General features: G+C 38.0%; 1 protein-coding gene across 1 annotated transcript in view; it reads right to left on the bottom strand.

Moving 5' to 3' along the window:
- Positions 1–19,233, bottom strand: part of LOC134700195 (uncharacterized) — a 54,254-nt gene that overhangs the window by 14,079 nt on the left and 20,942 nt on the right. The window contains exons 6-7 of the mRNA XM_063561556.1: positions 2,766–2,881; positions 919–1,050 (exon numbers count right to left, since the gene is read on the bottom strand). Coding sequence (XP_063417626.1) covers positions 919–1,050; positions 2,766–2,881 — 248 coding nt within the window. The remainder of the gene's footprint in view (positions 1–918; positions 1,051–2,765; positions 2,882–19,233) is intronic.

Raw genomic sequence — 19,233 nt, 5'->3', positions numbered from 1 at the left:
GACGTATTTTCTTAAAAACTAAATCTAATGTACATTTTAAAGTTAAATCCAACGTCAATCTACTTTTTTTTTAAATCGCAGAAATCAGCTGAAACAAACTTTAAAACAATAAAATCTGCTTCTTAACTATGTAAATCTATATTAGGTATAGATGTCAACTATAAGAATGCATGTGTATGCTCTAAATTTGCACTTTCGCTGTTTGATTATGTTTGCTTTTGGTCAAACTCGAAATGTATTGCTTATAAAATATATAGTGCATAAAAAGTAAAAAAAAAAAATTGAAAACGAAAGTTGTAGAAAGCTACAATGTACATTCAAAATGTTTAAGATTTTTTTTTCTGTAGAATAATTACTTGCTGTAAGGAGATAGTGTTTTTACATTTCAAAAGCCATTCAATTAAATATATGAAACTTACGACAGCTACCTGAAAGAGAAACAAAAATATGTAGAATATGTTATATTTTGTTTACGTATTACTAGTATTCTTTTTTTTTTACTTTAGATCACAAGAAATTAAACATTCAATCTGTACTCTCAATGTCTAAAATTAGTACTAGTTAAATTATTTTACGATAAACTTAATATTTATTTAATGGTGACATTTCAACACTGCGTAAAAAGTAATAACATTAAGGGTAAAACGTTTTCTGCACCTGATGCACATTTCGACAGTTAAATGTCGAATATCTGATTCAGGGTTTTTTGCTTAATTTCTTACAAATATTATTACCCAACAGGGTGATATTTATCAAAATTATTGAAAGCTTTCCACCCTTCTTTTATAACTAGTCGCGATGAAGAAATAAGACTCGCTGACTTTCTTCCTTCGAAAATTTAGTAGTTAATCTCCTCAAGAAATCTTAATTGTGAGAAAATGGGGATGTTCTACTAATTAAGCCAGGTTGTTAAGTTACCGATACACACTTACTCTTCAGTGAAAATTCTATCGAAGCACCTGGAGATGACACAGATTTTGAAGTCTGACCATCATAACAATTATTGGGATACTGTGTCATGTATCGTGAATTCCCATCAGTTGACATAACCTAGAGAAAAATAAAAAAAAATAAAACATGACAAATTACCGATTTTGATATCAGTGGCGATAGGAGATGCTATTGATCGATATCAGTGGCGACAGAAGATGCTATTGATCGATATCAGTGGCGACAGAAGATGCTATTGATCGATATCAGTGGCGACAGAAGATGCTATTGATCGATATCAGTGGCGATAGGAGATGCTATTGATCGATATCAGTGGCGATAGGAGATGATATTGATCGATATCAGTGGCGATAGGAGATGCTATTGATCGATATCAGTGGCGATAGGAGATGCTATTGATCGATATCAGTGGCGACAGAAGATGCTATTGATCGATATCAGTGGCGATAGGAGATGCTATTGAGAAAGGGAGAGCAAGCGATTCCAGAAAACTGTGTGTAAAATATAAAAAAAGGGTAATGCAACTAAGTATTTCTTTTCTAAATTTATGAGGTTAATACTTCAAAGGAGTAGGTCCGGTAAGGACTCATTTTTGCCTCAAATTTCAGTTTCATCTGACGAAAGATTTTGACCACTTTTTAAACACTTTAGTGTCTATTTCACTTGATTCAATTAGTTTTTGTGAAAGATTTTAACTAATTTAGTCATTAAAAACGATCCAATTCAAGCTCAAATATGAAAAATCTCTCAAATATGCCAAAAAACGTCACTTTTCAGATGTTTTTTTTGTTAAAAATGAAAGTGGCCGCATCCGTGTTCATCCACAACCTTTATATATGTTATGAATTATCATAAAATACAATCTACATCTCAATATTAAGGATGAACACGAATGCGGCCACTTTCGTTTTACACGGAAACCGTCTAAAATTTAACTAAAATGATAGAATTTTGAAGATTTCAGTAATTTAGCATGACTTAATGGTGCTACAACCAGATATATGTGCATTGTATTATCAAAAACAGCCCATATTTATGTAGCAGAAGCATTCAACTATTCAATATATAACTAAAAGTTTACATTTTAACAATTTTGTAAAACTGTTATATTTTGGGGCCAAAAAGGGGTCTTACCGGACCTACTCCTTTGTGTTTTTTCTATGGCTCTTAATTTTTTTTCTCGAATAAACAGCAAGAGGGTGTCCTGAGGGCAAAGTTATAGTAATCAATCTGTATTTGAAAGGGAAATTTACAATAGCGTACATCAATACCTTGTGATTGGTTGTAGAAGATCACATGTAAATTCGTCGCCAACTTTGTACACCAGAATGAAAATAACATAATTGACCGTATTGGTTGAATATTCATTATTTGATACGTTTTTAACGAAAACATTTCAAACAAACAACTTAACAAAGTAAGAGGCTTTATTTCTAATGCAGCAAAAATACTGCAATCTGATTGGTTGACTTTTTCTTTTTTTCTGTAAACTCAAAAGAACACATTAATTTTCTGAATTTTTCCAAAAAGTATTTGACAATGTGCAGCAACATGGTCATTGAAAAAATATTACGCTGGAAATTTTCCATTACCATTTTTACAATTTTACATCCTGGTTTCAAAATGAGTGAAGGAATTGTTCATAAGAAATAAATTCGTTATCTTGGTGTAATCAGGGGTGTACGGAATTTTACACCGTACGGTTGTTGAAAATTCATACACCCATTCGGCTGCGCCTCAGGGTGTATGAATTTTCAACAACGGTGTAAAATTCTGTACACCCCTGATTACACCAAGATAACTAATAATCTTACCAAACATGATATTCTGTAGGTGGTAGATTCGTCCGTTGTTGTGTCCAAATTAAGTACATGTTGATATGTCATGGAGTTTCCAGATGATGAATATAAACAATACAGGTCTCCTTGAGCTATAAAAATGATATATTCATTGAACTGTTACTATATTAGTAAAACCTGGTCAATTGACCAGGCAGAAGCTAGCGAACAATAGCTAGCGAACAATAAGCCAGCGAACAATAAGGCGATATATCTAGAAACCAAAAAACAGAATAAGACAACAACGGCCGTTAAATAAAAAAGTATTCAAAAAGGCAGAAAATCAGTTAAAATATAGCAATTTTAACTCAATTTTGAAATGGTTTTATCCAATCCATTGATTTAACAAGTCGCATTACTTTTTAGGCTAATATTCAGTACCACAATAACTCTGCATCTATCAACGGATTATTTGTAGGTGTAGGGCCACTTCAATTTAGAACGTATGTAAAAGTAGTCCTACCCTGTAAATTATAGCACCTTTTATGTCATTGTTTAATCTAGAGCTCAAAATTTGAAAAAAAATGTCAAAAAATTAGGGGGGTCGGCCTATTCCAGGGCTTCTAGAGAAAAATAATGAGGGGTGTCACGGGGAATGACTATATAGGTCTTGTAGAGGAGAAACAGGCACTTATTTTGCGCTAGGTATCGAAGGGCGCTATGTTCAAAAATCTGAAACTAGGGCTTAAAATTTGAAAAAAATGTCAAAAAATTAGGGGGTCGGCCTTTTCTAGGACTTCTAGAGAAAAATAATGAGGGGTGTCACGGGGTATGACTATAAAGGTCTTGAAGAAGAGAAACAGGCGCTTCTTTTGCGCTAGGTATCGAAGGGCGCTATGTTCAAAAATCTGAAACTAGAGCTCAAAATTCGAAATAATTGTCCACAAAATGGGGGTAGGGTTGGCCTATTCCAGGAGTTCTAGAGAAAAATAATGGGGGGTGTCACGGAATATGCCTATATAGGTCTTGTAGAGGAGAAACAGGCGCTTCTTTTGCGCTAGGTATTGAAGGGCGCTATGTTAAAAAATCTGAAACTAGAGCTCAAAATTCGAAAAAATTGTCCAAAAAATGGGGGTAGGGTCGGCCTATTCCTGGAGTTCTAGAGAAAAAAAATGGGGGGTGTCACGGGGTATGACTATATAGGTATTGTAGAGGAGAAACAGGCGCTTCTTTTGCGCTAGGTATCGAAGGGCGCTATGTTCAAAAATCTGAAACTAGGGCTTAAAATTTGAAAAAAATGTCAAAAAATTAGGGGGTCGGCCTATTCTAGGACTTCTAGAGACAAATAATGAGGGGTGTCACGGGGTATGACTATATAGGTATTGTAAAGGAGAAACAGGCGCTTCTTTTGCGCTAGGTATCGAAGGGCGCTATGTACAAAAATCTGAAACTAGGGCTTAAAATTTGAAAAAAATGTCAAAAAATTAGGGGGGTCGGCCTATTCTAGGACTTCTAGAGAAAAATAATGAGGGGTGTCACGGGGTATGACTATATAGGTATTGTAGAGGAGAAACAGGCGCTTCTTTTGCGCTAGGTATCGAAGGGCGCTATGTTCAAAAATCTGAAACTAGGGCTTAAAATTTGAAAAAAATGTCAAAAAATTAGGGGGTCGGCCTATTCTAGGACTTCTAGAGACAAATAATGAGGGGTGTCACGGGGTATGACTATATAGGTATTGTAGAGGAGAAACAGGCGCTTCTTTTGCGCTAGGTATCGAAGGGCGCTATGTACAAAAATCTGAAACTAGGGCTTAAAATTTGAAAAAAATGTCAAAATATTAGGGGGGTCGGCCTATTCTAGGACTTCTAGAGAAAAATAATGAGGGGTGTCACGGGGTATGACTATATAGGTATTGTAGAGGAGAAACAGGCGCTTCTTTTGCGCTAGGTATCGAAGGGCGCTTTGTTCATAAATCTGAAACTAGAGCTCAAAATTCGAAATAATTGTCCACAAAATGGGGGTAGGGTTGGCCTATTCCAGGAGTTCTAGAGAAAAATAATGGGGGGTGTCACGGAATATGTCTATATAGGTCTTGTAGAGGAGAAACAGGCGCTTCTTTTGCGCTAGGTATCGAAGGGCGCTATGCTCAAAAATCTAAAACTAGAGCTCAAAATTCGAAAAAATTGTCCAAAAAATGGGGGTAGGGTCGGCCTATTCCTGGAGTTCTAGAGAAAAAAAATGGGGGGTGTCACTGGGTATGACTATATAGGTCTTGTGGAAGAGAAACAGGCGCTTCTTTTGCGCTAGGTATCGAAGGGCGCTATGTTCAAAAATCTGAAACTAGGACTCAAAATTTGAAAAAAATGTCAAAAAAATGGGGTAGGGTCAGCCTATTCCTGGAGTTCTAGAGAAAAATAATGAGGGGTGTCACGGGGTATGACTATATAGGTTTTGTAGAGGAGAAACAGGCGCTTCTTTTGCGCTAGGTATCGAAGGGCGCTATGTTCAAAAATCTTAAACTAGGGCTTAAAATTTGAAAAAAATGTCAAAAAATTAGGGGGGTCGGCCTATTCTAGGACTTCTAGAGAAAAATAATGAGGGGTGTCACGGGGTATGACTATATAGGTATTGTAGAGGAGAAACAGGCGCGTCTTTTGCGCTAGGTATCGAAGGGCGCTATGTTCAAAAATCTGAAACTAGAGCTCAAAATTCGAAATAATTGTCCACAAAATGGGGGTAGGGTTGGCCTATTTCAGGAGTTCTAGAGAAAAATAATGGGGGGTGTCACGGAATATGCCTATATAGGTCTTGTAGAAGAGAAACAGGCGCTTCTTTTGCGCTAGTTATCGAAGGGCGCTATGTTCAAAAATCTGAAACTAGAGCTCAAAATTCGAAATAATTGTCCACAAAATGGGGGTAGGGTTGGCCTATTCCAGGAGTTCTAGAGAAAAATAATGGGGGTGTCACGGAATATGTCTATATAGGTCTTGTAGAGGAGAAACAGGCGCTTCTTTTGCGCTAGGTATTGAAGGGCGCTATGTTCAAAAATCTGAAACTAGGGCTCAAAATTTGAAAAATTGTCAAAAAATTAGGGGGGTCGGCCTATTCCAGGGCTTCTAGAGAAAAATAATGAGGGGTGTCACGGGGAATGACTATATAGGTCTTGTAGAGGAGAAACAGGCGCTTCTTTTGCGCTAGGTATCGAAGGGCGCTATGTTCAAAAATCTGAAACTAGGGCTTAAAATTTGAAAAAAATGTCAAAATATTAGGGGGTCGGCCTTTTCTAGGACTTCTAGAGAAAAATAATGAGGGGTGTCACGGGGTATGACTATAAAGGTCTTGAAGAGGAGAAACAGGCGCTTCTTTTGCGCTAGGTATCGAAGGGCGCTATGTCAAAAATCTGAAACTAGAGCTCAAAATTCGAAATAATTGTCCACAAAATGGGGGTAGGGTTGGCCTATTCCAGGAGTTCTAGAGAAAAATAATGGGGGGTGTCACGGAATATGCCTATATAGGTCTTGTAGAGGAGAAACAGGCGCTTCTTTTGCGCTAGGTATTGAAGGGCGCTATGTTCAAAAATCTGAAACTAGAGCTAAAAATTCGAAAAAATTGTCCAAAAAATGGGGGTAGGGTCGGCCTATTCCTGGAGTTTTAGAGAAAAAAAATGGGGGGTGTCACGGGGTATGACTATATAGGTATTGTAGAGGAGAAACAGGCGCTTCTTTTGCGCTAGGTATCGAAGGGCGCTATGTTCAAAAATCTGAAACTAGGGCTTAAAATTTGAAAAAAATGTCAAAAAATTAGGGGGTCGGCCTATTCTAGGACTTCTAGAGACAAATAATGAGGGGTGTCACGGGGTATGACTATATAGGTATTGTAGAGGAGAAACAGGCACTTCTTTTGCGCTAGGTATCGAAGGGCGCTATGTACAAAAATCTGAAACTAGGGCTTAAAATTTGAAAAAAATGTCAAAAAATTAGGGGGGTCGGCCTATTCTAGGACTTCTAGAGAAAAATAATGAGGGGTGTCACGGGGTATAACTATATAGGTATTGTAGAGGGGAAACAGGCGCTTCTTTTGCGCTAGGTATCGAAGGGCGCTATGTTCATAAATCTGAAACTAGAGCTCAAAATTAGAAAAAAATTGTCCAAAAAATGGGGGTAGGGTCAGCCTATTCCTGGAGTTTTAGAGAAAAATAATGAGGGGTGTCACGGGGTATGACTATATAGGTATTGTAGAGGAGAAACAGGCGCTTCTTTTGCGCTAGGTATCGAAGGGCGCTATGTTCAAAAATCTGAAACTAGGGCTCAAAATTTGAAAAATTGTCAAAAAATTAGGGGGGTCGGCCTATTCCAGGGCTTCTAGAGAAAAATAATGAGGGGTGTCACGGGGAATGACTATATAGGTCTTGTAGAGGAGAAACAGGCGCTTCTTTTGCGCTAGGTATCGAAGGGCGCTATGTTCAAAAATCTGAAACTAGGGCTTAAAATTTGAAAAAAATGTCAAAATATTGGGGGTCGGCCTTTTCTAGGACTTCTAGAGAAAAATAATGAGGGGTGTCACGGGGTATGACTATATAGGTATTGTAGAGGAGAAACAGGCGCGTCTTTTGCGCTAGGTATCGAAGGGCGCTATGTTCAAAAATCTGAAACTAGAGCTCAAAATTCGAAATAATTGTCCACAAAATGGGGGTAGGGTTGGCCTATTTCAGGAGTTCTAGAGAAAAATAATGGGGGGTGTCACGGAATATGCCTATATAGGTCTTGTAGAAGAGAAACAGGCGCTTCTTTTGCGCTAGGTATCGAAGGGCGCTATGTTCAAAAATCTGAAACTAGAGCTCCAAATTAGAAAAAATTGTCCAAAAAATGGGGGTAGGGTCAGCCTATTCCTGGAGTTTTAGAGAAAAATAATGAGGGGTGTCACGGGGTATGACTATATAGGTATTGTAGAGGAGAAACAGGCGCTTCTTTTGCGCTAGGTATCGAAGGGCGCTATGTTCGAAAATCTGAAACTAGGGCTCAAAATTTGAAAAATTGTCAATAAATTAGGGGGGTCGGCCTATTCCAGTGGCTTCTAGAGAAAAATAATGAGGGGTGTCACGGGGAATGACTATATAGGTCTTGTAGAGGAGAAACAGGCGCTTCTTTTGCGCTAGGTATCGAAGAGCGCTATGTTCAAAAATCTGAAACTAGGGCTTAAAATTTGAAAAAATGTCAAAAAATTAGGGGGTCGGCCTTTTCTAGGACTTCTAGAGAAAAATAATGAGGGGTGTCACGGGGTATGACTATAAAGGTCTTGAAGAGGAGAAACAGGCGCTTCTTTTGCGCTAGGTATCGAAGGGCGCTATGTTCAAAAATCTGAAACTAGAGCTCAAAATTCGAAATAATTGTCCACAAAATGGGGGTAGGGTTGGCCTATTCCAGGAGTTCTAGAGAAAAATAATGGGGGGTGTCACGGAATATGCCTATATAGGTCTTGTAGAGTAGAAACAGGCGCTTCTTTTGCGCTAGGTATTGAAGGGCGCTATGTTCAAAAATCTGAAACTAGAGCTCAAAATTCGAAAAAATTGTCCAAAAAATGGGGGTAGGGTCGGCCTATTCCTGGAGTTCTAGAGAAAAAAAATGGGGGGTGTCATGGGGTATGACTATATAGGTATTGTAGAGGAGAAACAGGCGCTTCTTTTGCGCTAGGTATCGAAGGGCGCTATGTTCAAAAATCTGAAACTAGGGCTTAAAATTTGAAAAAAATGTCAAAAAATTAGGGGGTCGGCCTATTCTAGGACTTCTAGAGACAAATAATGAGGGGTGTCACGGGGTATGACTATAAAGGTATTGTAGAGGAGAAACAGGCACTTCTTTTGCGCTAGGTATCGAAGGGCGCTATGTACAAAAATCTGAAACTAGGGCTTAAAATTTGAAAAAAATGTCAAAAAATTAGGGGGATCGGCCTATTCTAGGACTTCTAGAGAAAAATAATGAGGGGTGTCACGGGGTATGACTATATAGGTATTGTAGAGGAGAAACAGGCGCTTCTTTTGCGCTAGGTATCGAAGGGCGCTTTGTTCAAAAATCTGAAACTAGAGCTCAAAATTCGAAATAATTGTCCACAAAATGGGGGTAGGGTTGGCCTATTCCTGGAGTTCTAGAGAAAAATAATGGGGGGTGTCACGGAATATGCCTATATAGGTCTTGTAGAGGAGAAACAGGCGCTTCTTTTGCGCTAGGTATCGAAGGGCGCTATGTTCAAAAATCTGAAACTAGAGCTCAAAATTCGAAAAAATTGTCCAAAAAATGGGGGTAGGGTCGGCTTATTCCTGGAGTTCTAGAGAAAAAAAATGGGGGGTGTCACTGGGTATGACTATATAGGTCTTGTGGAAGAGAAACAGGCGCTTCATTTGCGCTAGGTATCGAAGGGCGCTATGTTCAAAAATCTGAAACTAGGACTCAAAATTTGAAAAAAATGTCGAAAAAAATGGGGTAGGGTCAGCCTATTCCTGGAGTTCTAGAGAAAAATAATGAGGGGTGTCACGGGGTATGACTATATAGGTATTGTAGAGGAGAAACAGGCGCTTCTTTTGCGCTAGGTATCGAAGGGCGCTATGTTCAAAAATCTTAAACTAGGGCTTAAAATCTGAAAAAAATGTCAAAAAATTAGGGGGGTCGGCCTATTCTAGGACTTCTAGAGAAAAATAATGAGGGGTGTCACGGGGTATGACTATATAGGTATTGTAGAGGAGAAACAGGCGCGTCTTTTGCGCTAGGTATCGAAGGGCGCTATGTTCAAAAATCTGAAACTAGAGCTCAAAATTCGAAATAATTGTCCACAAAATGGGGTTAGGGTTGGCCTATTTCAGGAGTTCTAGAGAAAAATAATGGGGGATGTCACGGAATATGCCTATATAGGTCTTGTAGAAGAGAAACAGGCGCTTCTTTTGCGCTAGGTATCGAAGGGCGCTATGTTCAAAAATCTGAAACTAGAGCTCCAAATTAGAAAAAATTGTCCAAAAAATGGGGGTAGAGTCAGCCTATTCCTGGAGTTTTAGAGAAAAATAATGAGGGGTGTCACGGGGTATGACTATATAGGTATTGTAGAGGAGAAACAGGCACTTCTTTTGCGCTAGGTATCGAAGGGCGCTATGTTCAAAAATCTGAAACTAGGGCTTAAAATTTGAAAAAAATGTCAAAAAATTAGGGGGTCGGCCTTTTCTAGGAATTCTAGAGAAAAATAATGAGGGGTGTCACGGGGTATGACTATAAAGGTCTTGAAGAGGAGAAACAGGCGCTTCTTTTGCGCTAGGTATCGAAGGGCGCTATGTTCAAAAATCTGAAACTAGAGCTCAAAATTCGAAATAATTGTCCACAAAATGGGGGTAGGGTTGGCCTATTCCAGGAGTTCTAGAGAAAAATAATGGGGGGTGTCACGGAATATGCCTATATAGGTCTTGTAGAGGAGAAACAGGCGCTTCTTTTGCGCTAGGTATTGAAGGGCGCTATGTTCAAAAATCTGAAACTAGAGCTCAAAATTCGAAAAAATTGTCCAAAAAATGGGGGTAGGGTCGGCCTATTCCTGGAGTTCTAGAGAAAAAAAATGGGGGGTGTCACGGGGTATGACTATATAGGTATTGTAGAGGAGAAACAGGCACTTCTTTTGCGCTAGGTATCGAAGGGCGCTATGTTCAAAAATCTGAAACTAGGGCTTAAAATTTGAAAAAAATGTCAAAAAATTAGGGGGTCGGCCTATTCTAGGACTTCTAGAGACAAATAATGAGGGGTGTCACGGGGTATGACTATATAGGTATTGTAGAGGAGAAACAGGCGCTTCTTTTGCGCTAGGTATCGAAGGGCGCTATGTACAAAAATCTGAAACTAGGGCTTAAAATTTGAAAAAAATGTCAAAAAATTAGGGGGGTCGGCCTATTCTAGGACTTCTAGAGAAAAATAATGAGGGGTGTCACGGGGTATGACTATATAGGTATTGTAGAGGAGAAACAGGCGCTTCTTTTGCGCTAGGTATCGAAGGGTGCTTTGTTCATAAATCTGAAACTAGAGCTCAAAATTCGAAATAATTGTCCACAAAATGGGGGTAGGGTTGGCCTATTCCAGGAGTTCTAGAGAAAAATAATGGGGGGTGTCACGGAATATGCCTATATAGGTCTTGTAGAGGAGAAACAGGCGCTTCTTTTGCGCTAGGTATCGAAGGGCGCTATGTTCAAAAATCTGAAACTAGAGCTCAAAATTCGAAAAAATTGTCCAAAAAATGGGGGTAGGGTCGGCCTATTCCTGGAGTTCTAGAGAAAAAAAATGGGGGGTGTCACTGGGTATGACTATATAGGTCTTGTGGAAGTGAAACAGGCGCTTCTTTTGCGCTAGGTATCGAAGGGCGCTATGTTCAAAAATCTGAAACTAGGACTCAAAATTTGAAAAAAATGTCAAAAAAATTGGGTAGGGTCGGCCTATTCCTGGAGTTCTAGAGAGAAAAAATGGGGGGTGTCACTGGGTATGACTATATAGGTCTTGTGGAAGTGAAACAGGCGCTTCTTTTGCGCTAGGTATCGAAGGGCGCTATGTTCAAAAATCTGAAACTAGGACTCAAAATTTGAAAAAAATGTCAAAAAAATGGGGTAGGGTCAGCCTATTCCTGGAGTTCTAGAGAAAAATAATGAGGGGTGTCACGGGGTATGACTATATAGGTATTGTAGAGGAGAAACAGGCGCTTCTTTTGCGCTAGGTATCGAAGGGCGCTATGTTCAAAAATCTGAAACTAGAGCTCAAAATTCGAAATAATTGTCCACAAAATGGGGGTAGGGTTGGCCTATTTCAGGAGTTCTAGAGAAAAATAATGGGGGGTGTCACGGAATATGCCTATATAGGTCTTGTAGAGGAGAAACAGGCGCTTCTTTTGCGCTAGGTATCGAAGGGCGCTATGTTCAAAAATCTGAAACTAGAGCTCCAAATTAGAAAAAATTGTCCAAAAAATGGGGGTAGGGTCAGCCTATTCCTGGAGTTTTAGAGAAAAATAATGAGGGGTGTCACGGGGTATGACTATATAGGTATTGTAGAGGAGAAACAGGCGCTTCTTTTGCGCTAGGTATCGAAGGGCGCTATGTTCAAAAATCTGAAACTAGGGCTCAAAATTTGAAAATTTGTCAAAAAATTAGGGGGGTCGGCCTATTCAAGGGCTTCTAGAGAAAAATAATGAGGGGTGTCACGGGGAATGACTATATAGGTCTTGTAGAGGAGAAACTGGCGCTTCTTTTGCGCTAGGTATCGAAGGGCGCTATGTTCAAAAATCTGAAACTAGGGCTTAAAATTTGAAAAAAATGTCAAAAAATTAGGGGGGTCGGCCTATTCTAGGACTTCTAGAGAAAAAAAATGAGGGGTGTCACGGGGTATGACTATAAAGGTCTTGAAGAGGAGAAACAGGCGCTTCTTTTGCGCTAGGTATCGAAGGGCGCTATGTTCAAAAATCTGAAACTAGAGCTCAAAATTCGAAATAATTGTCCACAAAATGGGGGTAGGGTTGGCCTATTCCAGGAGTTCTAGAGAAAAATAATGGGGGGTGTCACGGAATATGCCTATATAGGTCTTGTAGAGGAGAAACAGGCGCTTCTTTTGCGCTAGGTATCGAAGGGCGCTATGTTCAAAAATCTGAAACTAGGGCTTAAAATTTGAAAAAAATGTCAAAAAATTAGGGGGGTCGGCCTATTCTAAGACTTCTAGAGAAAAATAATGAGGGGTGTCACGGGGTATGACTATATAGGTCTTGTAGAAGAGAAACAGGCGCTTCTTTTGCGCTAGGTATCGAAGGGCGCTATATTCAAAAATCTGAAACTAGGACTCAAAATTTGAAAAAAATGTCAAAAAAATGGGGTAGGTTCAGCCTATTCCTGGAGTTCTAGAGAAAAATAATGAGGGGTGTCACGGGGTATGACTATATAAGTATTGTAGAGGAGAAACAGGCGCTTCTTTTGCGCTAGGTATCGAAGGGCGCTATGTTCATAAATCTGAAACTAGAGCTCAAAATTTGAAAAAGATGTCAAAAATTAGGGGGTCAGCCAGCAGCGGCATAACACAAAAAAACTCATCATAAATACCAGACGCGCGTTTCATCTACAAAAGACTCATTTGTGACGCTCGAATCAAAATAATGGTTAAAAGGCCAAAATAAAGGACGAATTTGAAGAGCATTGAGAACATAACATTCCTAGCAGTTTTGCCAAATACAGGTAAGGCAGTCTATTCCTGGTGTAGAAAAACCTTATTTTTTTCAAAAAATTCAAAGCGGTGTTAATTTATAAGATTATATCAATGATAAGCCAAGTCAACACAAGTGCTGACTACTGGGCTGGTGATACCCTCGGGGAAATAAATCTCTACCAGCAGTGGCATCGACTCAGTGGTTGCATTTTAAGTTTTAACTCATCATAGATACCAGTATTTTAATTTTATATTTACGCCAGACGCGCATTTCGTCTACAATATATCAGTGAATGTCCTGTGAAGGGAAAACAGGCGAACCGTTTGCGTAAGTCTTCAAATGGTGCTATGTTCAATTTTGTCGAAAGGAACTTAAAAAAATTGATGAGAAACTCAACTGTCAGACAAGAACGCGAAAACCGAAAAAAAAAAATATGATAGTCAGCAAAGACTAATTTTCAATTTCTTGTCATAAAAAGTCATAATTTCCCCCTCCGAATAACATGATAAAAGAGTTTGTAAAATGTGTTATGTAAATACTGATAAGAAATGCTGATTACTGGCTGTGAAGGTTATGTCGAAAAGAAAACAACGAAGATGAAAGAACTGTAGTGCGAATGCCAGATGGTATATAACCAAATTGGAATTGAAATTAAAAAAACACTTTTTATTTTTTTCTGATATAATTTGTTAAAATTTAACTAGTTAAACACTATTTAAATATCACCGGAGTTTGATCAATAATTATCGACTCGATAAGTTCTTATCTGCACATGCAGCTACTGTACCCGTACACAGCAAAACATGTGTTTCATCCTCATTGTTTTCAACACTTTAAATAACCAAGTTTATAAAGTTGTGTGATTGACACCTTGAAATTGGTCCTCCACAACTCTTAACCGCAGAAAGATGGCAGATTATCAGCATGAGAGAGGCAGGAATGTCGCTGTGACAATTGCACGTATTGTCGTTCATCACTTTTCCGCTATAAGTCGTTTAGATAAAAAAAAAAATGAGGCAATACACGATATAAAAGACTATCCGAGATCAAAAAACCCCCTATGCCACCTGCTAGGGAAAATCAAGCATGATAAAGCTTAGTCAGAAAGAAACCCATTGCATACAATACAATCCTAAAAAGAGATGACTGGGCATACAGGAGCCTTTTAACAATAATTTTTCGAGATTGAATCATCCCTTCTGGTTATTGTGCGATAAGACCATTTCAGGGACGTTTGCTTACGAACAGACACACAGTTATCCGTATCCAATGTAGTGCAGAGCTCGCCAAAATTGGAAATTAGCATCGTGGAGGAAAATCCATTGTTCAAGTTGAATTCGGTTCATCTTCCTTGGCCAGATCGTAGCCCGGATTTGAACCATATCGAGCATATTTGGGACACTATTGGGCGGAAAGTGCACAAAAAGACACACGCGTTCAAACACATCATGAAATAAACAATGCCCTTCATCAGAAATGGTTGCTGCTACCTTAACAACATATTAGCCGATTTATGGCAGGAATCAGAATACGGTTAGATGCGGTAATCCGTTTGATTGGAGGCTGCGCACAAAGTACTAATTCTTTGGCGTATAACGACCAACCATGATGCGAACAGTCATCTGAAGATTAATTCTGAAATACCTGACATTGTAAAGTTCGACTACAGTACACGTTGAAAAATGCATTTTTTGTACAAAAAACACTACATTTTGTTATTAAAATTGTGGTTGCCAATGTTATCATAATAAAATTAACGGTACCAATTTTCTTGCACCAGATGCGCATTTCGACAATACATGTCTCTTCAGTGATGCTCGTGGCCAAAATATTTGAAATCCAAAGCTTATATAAAAGATGAAAGAGCTATAATACAAAAGGTCCAAAAAGTATAGCCAAATCCGTGAAAGGAATCAGAGCTTTGCATGAGGGAGATACATTCCTTTAATTTATAATAATTTATAATATTTTGCAACAGCAAATTTTGATAACACAAAAAATCCGTATTTTCATGCCAGTACCGAAGTACATAAACTATGTTTCAATAATATCATACACATATGTTATTATATTTCATCCAAAAAAAGAGGCTGATTTTTCAAGTTTTAAAAAATCAAGGTGTTGCAATACTTTTTTCTATGTGTATATATAATACAGCCGTGCGTAAGATGGGTTAATTAGGGTTGTTAACTAAGCGTCTTTTTGAAATAAGTCACTCGCCTATTGCAAATAAGCAGTCGATGCTCAACATAAGAATACAACGACTCGCAACTATGTGAGTTAAAGAACATGGGTTGTTGACTATGCACTATATAACCGACTTCATCTAGTCAGCCGTTTAACAAACCTCATCTTCACAAAAGTACAAATCGGTCTAGGTGTCTCTATAGAAAAGTTTGTTAAACGGATAAAATATTTCGACTTAAATTCGAGAAACGATGCTTGATCGTTGTTCGTTTGAGTGAAACTTGGATTACAGTTCTGTTTCAACAGAATAAAGAATTCACGTTTATTCTTCGCATCATTTATGTTTTACTTGCCAATATAACTAAGTGCCGTCCAAGACCAAGAAGTTGTGATGATCCAGGTTGCTTTTCATACCATATTCAAGTCAAGTATTTTCATAAAACTATGGACGGAAAAGATTACCGAATTCAACAACAAAGAGATCAAAGTACTATGTATAAAACACTGCGTTGATGTCTACTCTATCGATCCCGCAAGATTTGAGGAAACTCGAGTTTTTCTCGACCACTGAGATCATACCATGATGGGGAAGATGAAAAAATACTTTGAAGCCAAAAATATTCGCACTTGCGTGATTGGTACTTTAGATGATCTCATTAACCAACAAAAGCACCACCAAACAGCAATCGACTTAGGACATGTGGCCGCTACTTAAAAGAAATATGAAAGATAATAAGTTGAAGTGTAACTTGTATGCAGACATACTAACTATACAGCAGGGTCAGTTCCGCGTGATTACCAATTCCAGAATTTTAACAATGAGGAAAAACAGGGTTCCCGAACTTCTGAATACCTCGTATCGCATCTATAATCGTATAATTGGGGTGATGTAAATGATCTCTTGGAGGAATGGAAAGGTATTCTCAGTCATTCATTTCTTGGTTCAAACAATAAGACATGAAGTCACAACCTCTATTTTCAAACACAAAGGTTCGTGGTTTTATCTCCGTTTCTGGGAGACAATTTCAGGGACCAAATTGTCGGCTCTTCCTTCACACCATTTGCGAGTATTGTCTTCTGGAACAACGATAGTCTGTCAGAAGGATACGCGACTGATCACGTGTTAAAAGAGAGTCATACCACTTGCACGTAAAAGACAACTTGTTAGCTTCCAAAAAAACCAGGCTAATGGCGCTACAAGGCAGCACTCACACAATAAAAGTAGAAAGGGGTATGATTAATTTAACTCATAATAACTTGTTTCCAAATACACTTAAAATAACTATGCTTAAACTAACATCTCTAGAAGGTCTATATTCTTGTTGATTCTCCAGGACTGTAAAGGTTATGAGAATGTAAAGGTTACAACTAGTAACCAATGATTCAGCGGTTTTCTCTGATAAATCAGAGTAACTACTATGAATATATGCTGCATTCTATTAAACAAGAGCTGTCGACGTGCATCAATTTAATTGGCGTGCCGGTGCTATTGAGAGGAGTGACTTGCGGGTAGACATTGTCTGTAGGTGAAATTATGATATGTATTTGTGTATTAGAGGTAGTAACATGGCTACCTCTAAAAACGATAGTATTGACGGGTAAGTTATAACTAGATGATTGTGAGGATTGAATAAAAAAAATCTAATTTAACGGATTTCTTAATCTGAACGAACATTTACTGATTTGTTTGCTAAATCTCTTCCACCACCTTTTTATACCAGCAATCTTCTGCAATTTTATCATGATGACCTATATAAATATCACTTTTTTTGTGAGTATGAATCTAAAATTCCTCAATTTTTATATCGAAACTATCTAGTTATGTATCCAAAATTCTTCTAAAGTCTTGTAAGTGCTCGTTCATTTCCGGAACAAATGGCTTTAAGCTTTGTATTACTTTTCCTTTCTTAAAATAGAAATAAAGGACTTCTTAACTATGTGAGAGACGTATTATTCATAGAAAGATGTCAAAGTGACGTGACATTACATTGAGTGCGGCACATAGTAAACGCCATGTGTGTGGTATTTACGAGAGGTATGAGTATGATGCAACGTATTACCCTAAATTTTTAAGGTTTCGATATCTACTCTAGTTTGTCTCAACACATCTCACTCCGTGAATCTATTCAATTTATCTTTCTTATTCTTCTTGTTTTGCTTACCAAACATTCATCACCTGGATCTCAGCTGTCGTTTTATTTTCGTGAAGTTAACAAATCAATGGTTCTGCATGTTTGAATTTGTGGTCATACTTGTCCAGCTTGTTCATTATTTTTTCTCATGTTCTTTTATTGCTGCATCATATTCTATTTGCATCCATTTTATATCCGTTTCATACGTGCTTTTGAATGAACCAACATTTCATTACAGCATCCGAAATGGCCCTCAGAGCTTTCATGATGGTGATATTGTGGTCATTCATGTTCCAGTATCTGAAGAAACTACACTTGATCGTCCATTTTTATCAATGACCCTTTCTGTTGTTATTTTCCCTGAAAAGTGTTATTCAAGTTGGATGACCGTTTCCGATGGATTTGGGCTCTTTTTGGTGAGTCGTCCAAGTTCGTCCCAAAAGATGTCCCATTGGCGATAATCTGAAGACATTACTGGCCACGGCAACACTCGAATGCGATTATTCTCTAAAACTCATTAAAATGTGTTTACAACGGGCGTTTTCTGTTAAAAATGTAGTTTAACGATGCCTTCGGAGAAACGGGAGAACTAGTGGAGCCAGAATTTCGTTCCTATACCTTTTTGCATTTAGGTTTCATTTACTAATTGTCAGATCGGGGCGTTCCTGGTAGGTTATCCATCTCATACCATTAATTCGCCACCCTAAAGCCAATTTGTTTCCTGTACGAACGCATCAAAAAGCATGCCTTGCACCTGCGGCAGACCATGTCTCTGCCGTCAATAAATGTCAAGTTGAATTCGATTCAGCGGTAAAAAGGATTTGTCTCCATGTTAGTCTATGTCATCGAATCCGAACCCCCCTTATTTAACTCGCGACATCCTTCGATTCTGCGTAAGGATAGGTCACTTCAACGAACGACGAGCTCTTAGACTGCCTAAAATAAAGTCGGTTACAAACTGTTTGCGCATATAGCCTATTTTTGTTTCTTCCATGAGTTTCTCCAAATCGATTATGGAGATGAATAATGCGGATTTGCCAATCTTCACACAACCTCGTTTCACGTGAGTTGCAACCTCGGGGACGTTAAAATGTTGTACCAGTATCTCTAAGACGAGTCTTTAGCGCCTTTCAAAGTCATTCTAGAGACATTGAATAGTGCTCGATACATTTAATGATCAAAAGGAAAACTCAGTTCCATCTCTATAAAGGTAAATGGTTGAAAAAAATGCGTATTTGTTTGAAATCGGAAAATGGCGTTAAGTTATCTTCGAATTTAAAAAAACCCAACTAAATGATCATGAATAAAGTATTCAGGTCATTAGTTTTAATCGTGAAAATATAACAAACTAATATATTAAATATATTTTACGTAAAAAGTAATGTTTCTTTTTTTATATATACACATGGAAAAAAGTATTGCAAAATATTGATTTTTTAAAACTTGATTAATCAGCCTTTTATTTTTGATGGAATAAGATAAAATATTTGTAAAATAATATTGAAACATAGTTTATGAAAATATTGGCATTTTAACGAACAAAAAATGATTGAAAAAAAAAATATTTATCTAACCACAATTCTAAAAACAAAATGAGGTGTTTTTTTTTTGTACAAAAAACTGCATTTTACCACTTCTACTGTAGTCGAACTTTACAATGTCAGACATTTCAAAATTAATCTTAAGATGATTGTTCACATCATGGTTAATCGTTATACGCCAAAAAAAATAGTACTTTGTGCGCAGTCTCCATTTAAACGGTCAATCGCCACTTAACGTCTTATGATTTCTGCCATAAATCGACTAATTTGTTGCTTAGGTATCAGCAACCATTTCTGATGAAGGGCATTGTTTATTTCATCACGTGTTTGGACTGGGGTGTCCTTTTGTGCACTTTCCGCCCAATAGTGTCCCAAATATGCTCGATATGGTTCAAATCCGGGCTACGATCTGGTCAAGGAAGATAAACAGAATTCCATTTGAACAAT

This window comes from Mytilus trossulus, unplaced genomic scaffold (genome assembly GCF_036588685.1).
Source record: "Mytilus trossulus isolate FHL-02 unplaced genomic scaffold, PNRI_Mtr1.1.1.hap1 h1tg000128l__unscaffolded, whole genome shotgun sequence".
Lineage (NCBI taxonomy): Eukaryota > Metazoa > Mollusca > Bivalvia > Mytilida > Mytilidae > Mytilus > Mytilus trossulus.
This window is presented reverse-complemented; position numbering and strand designations above follow the sequence as displayed.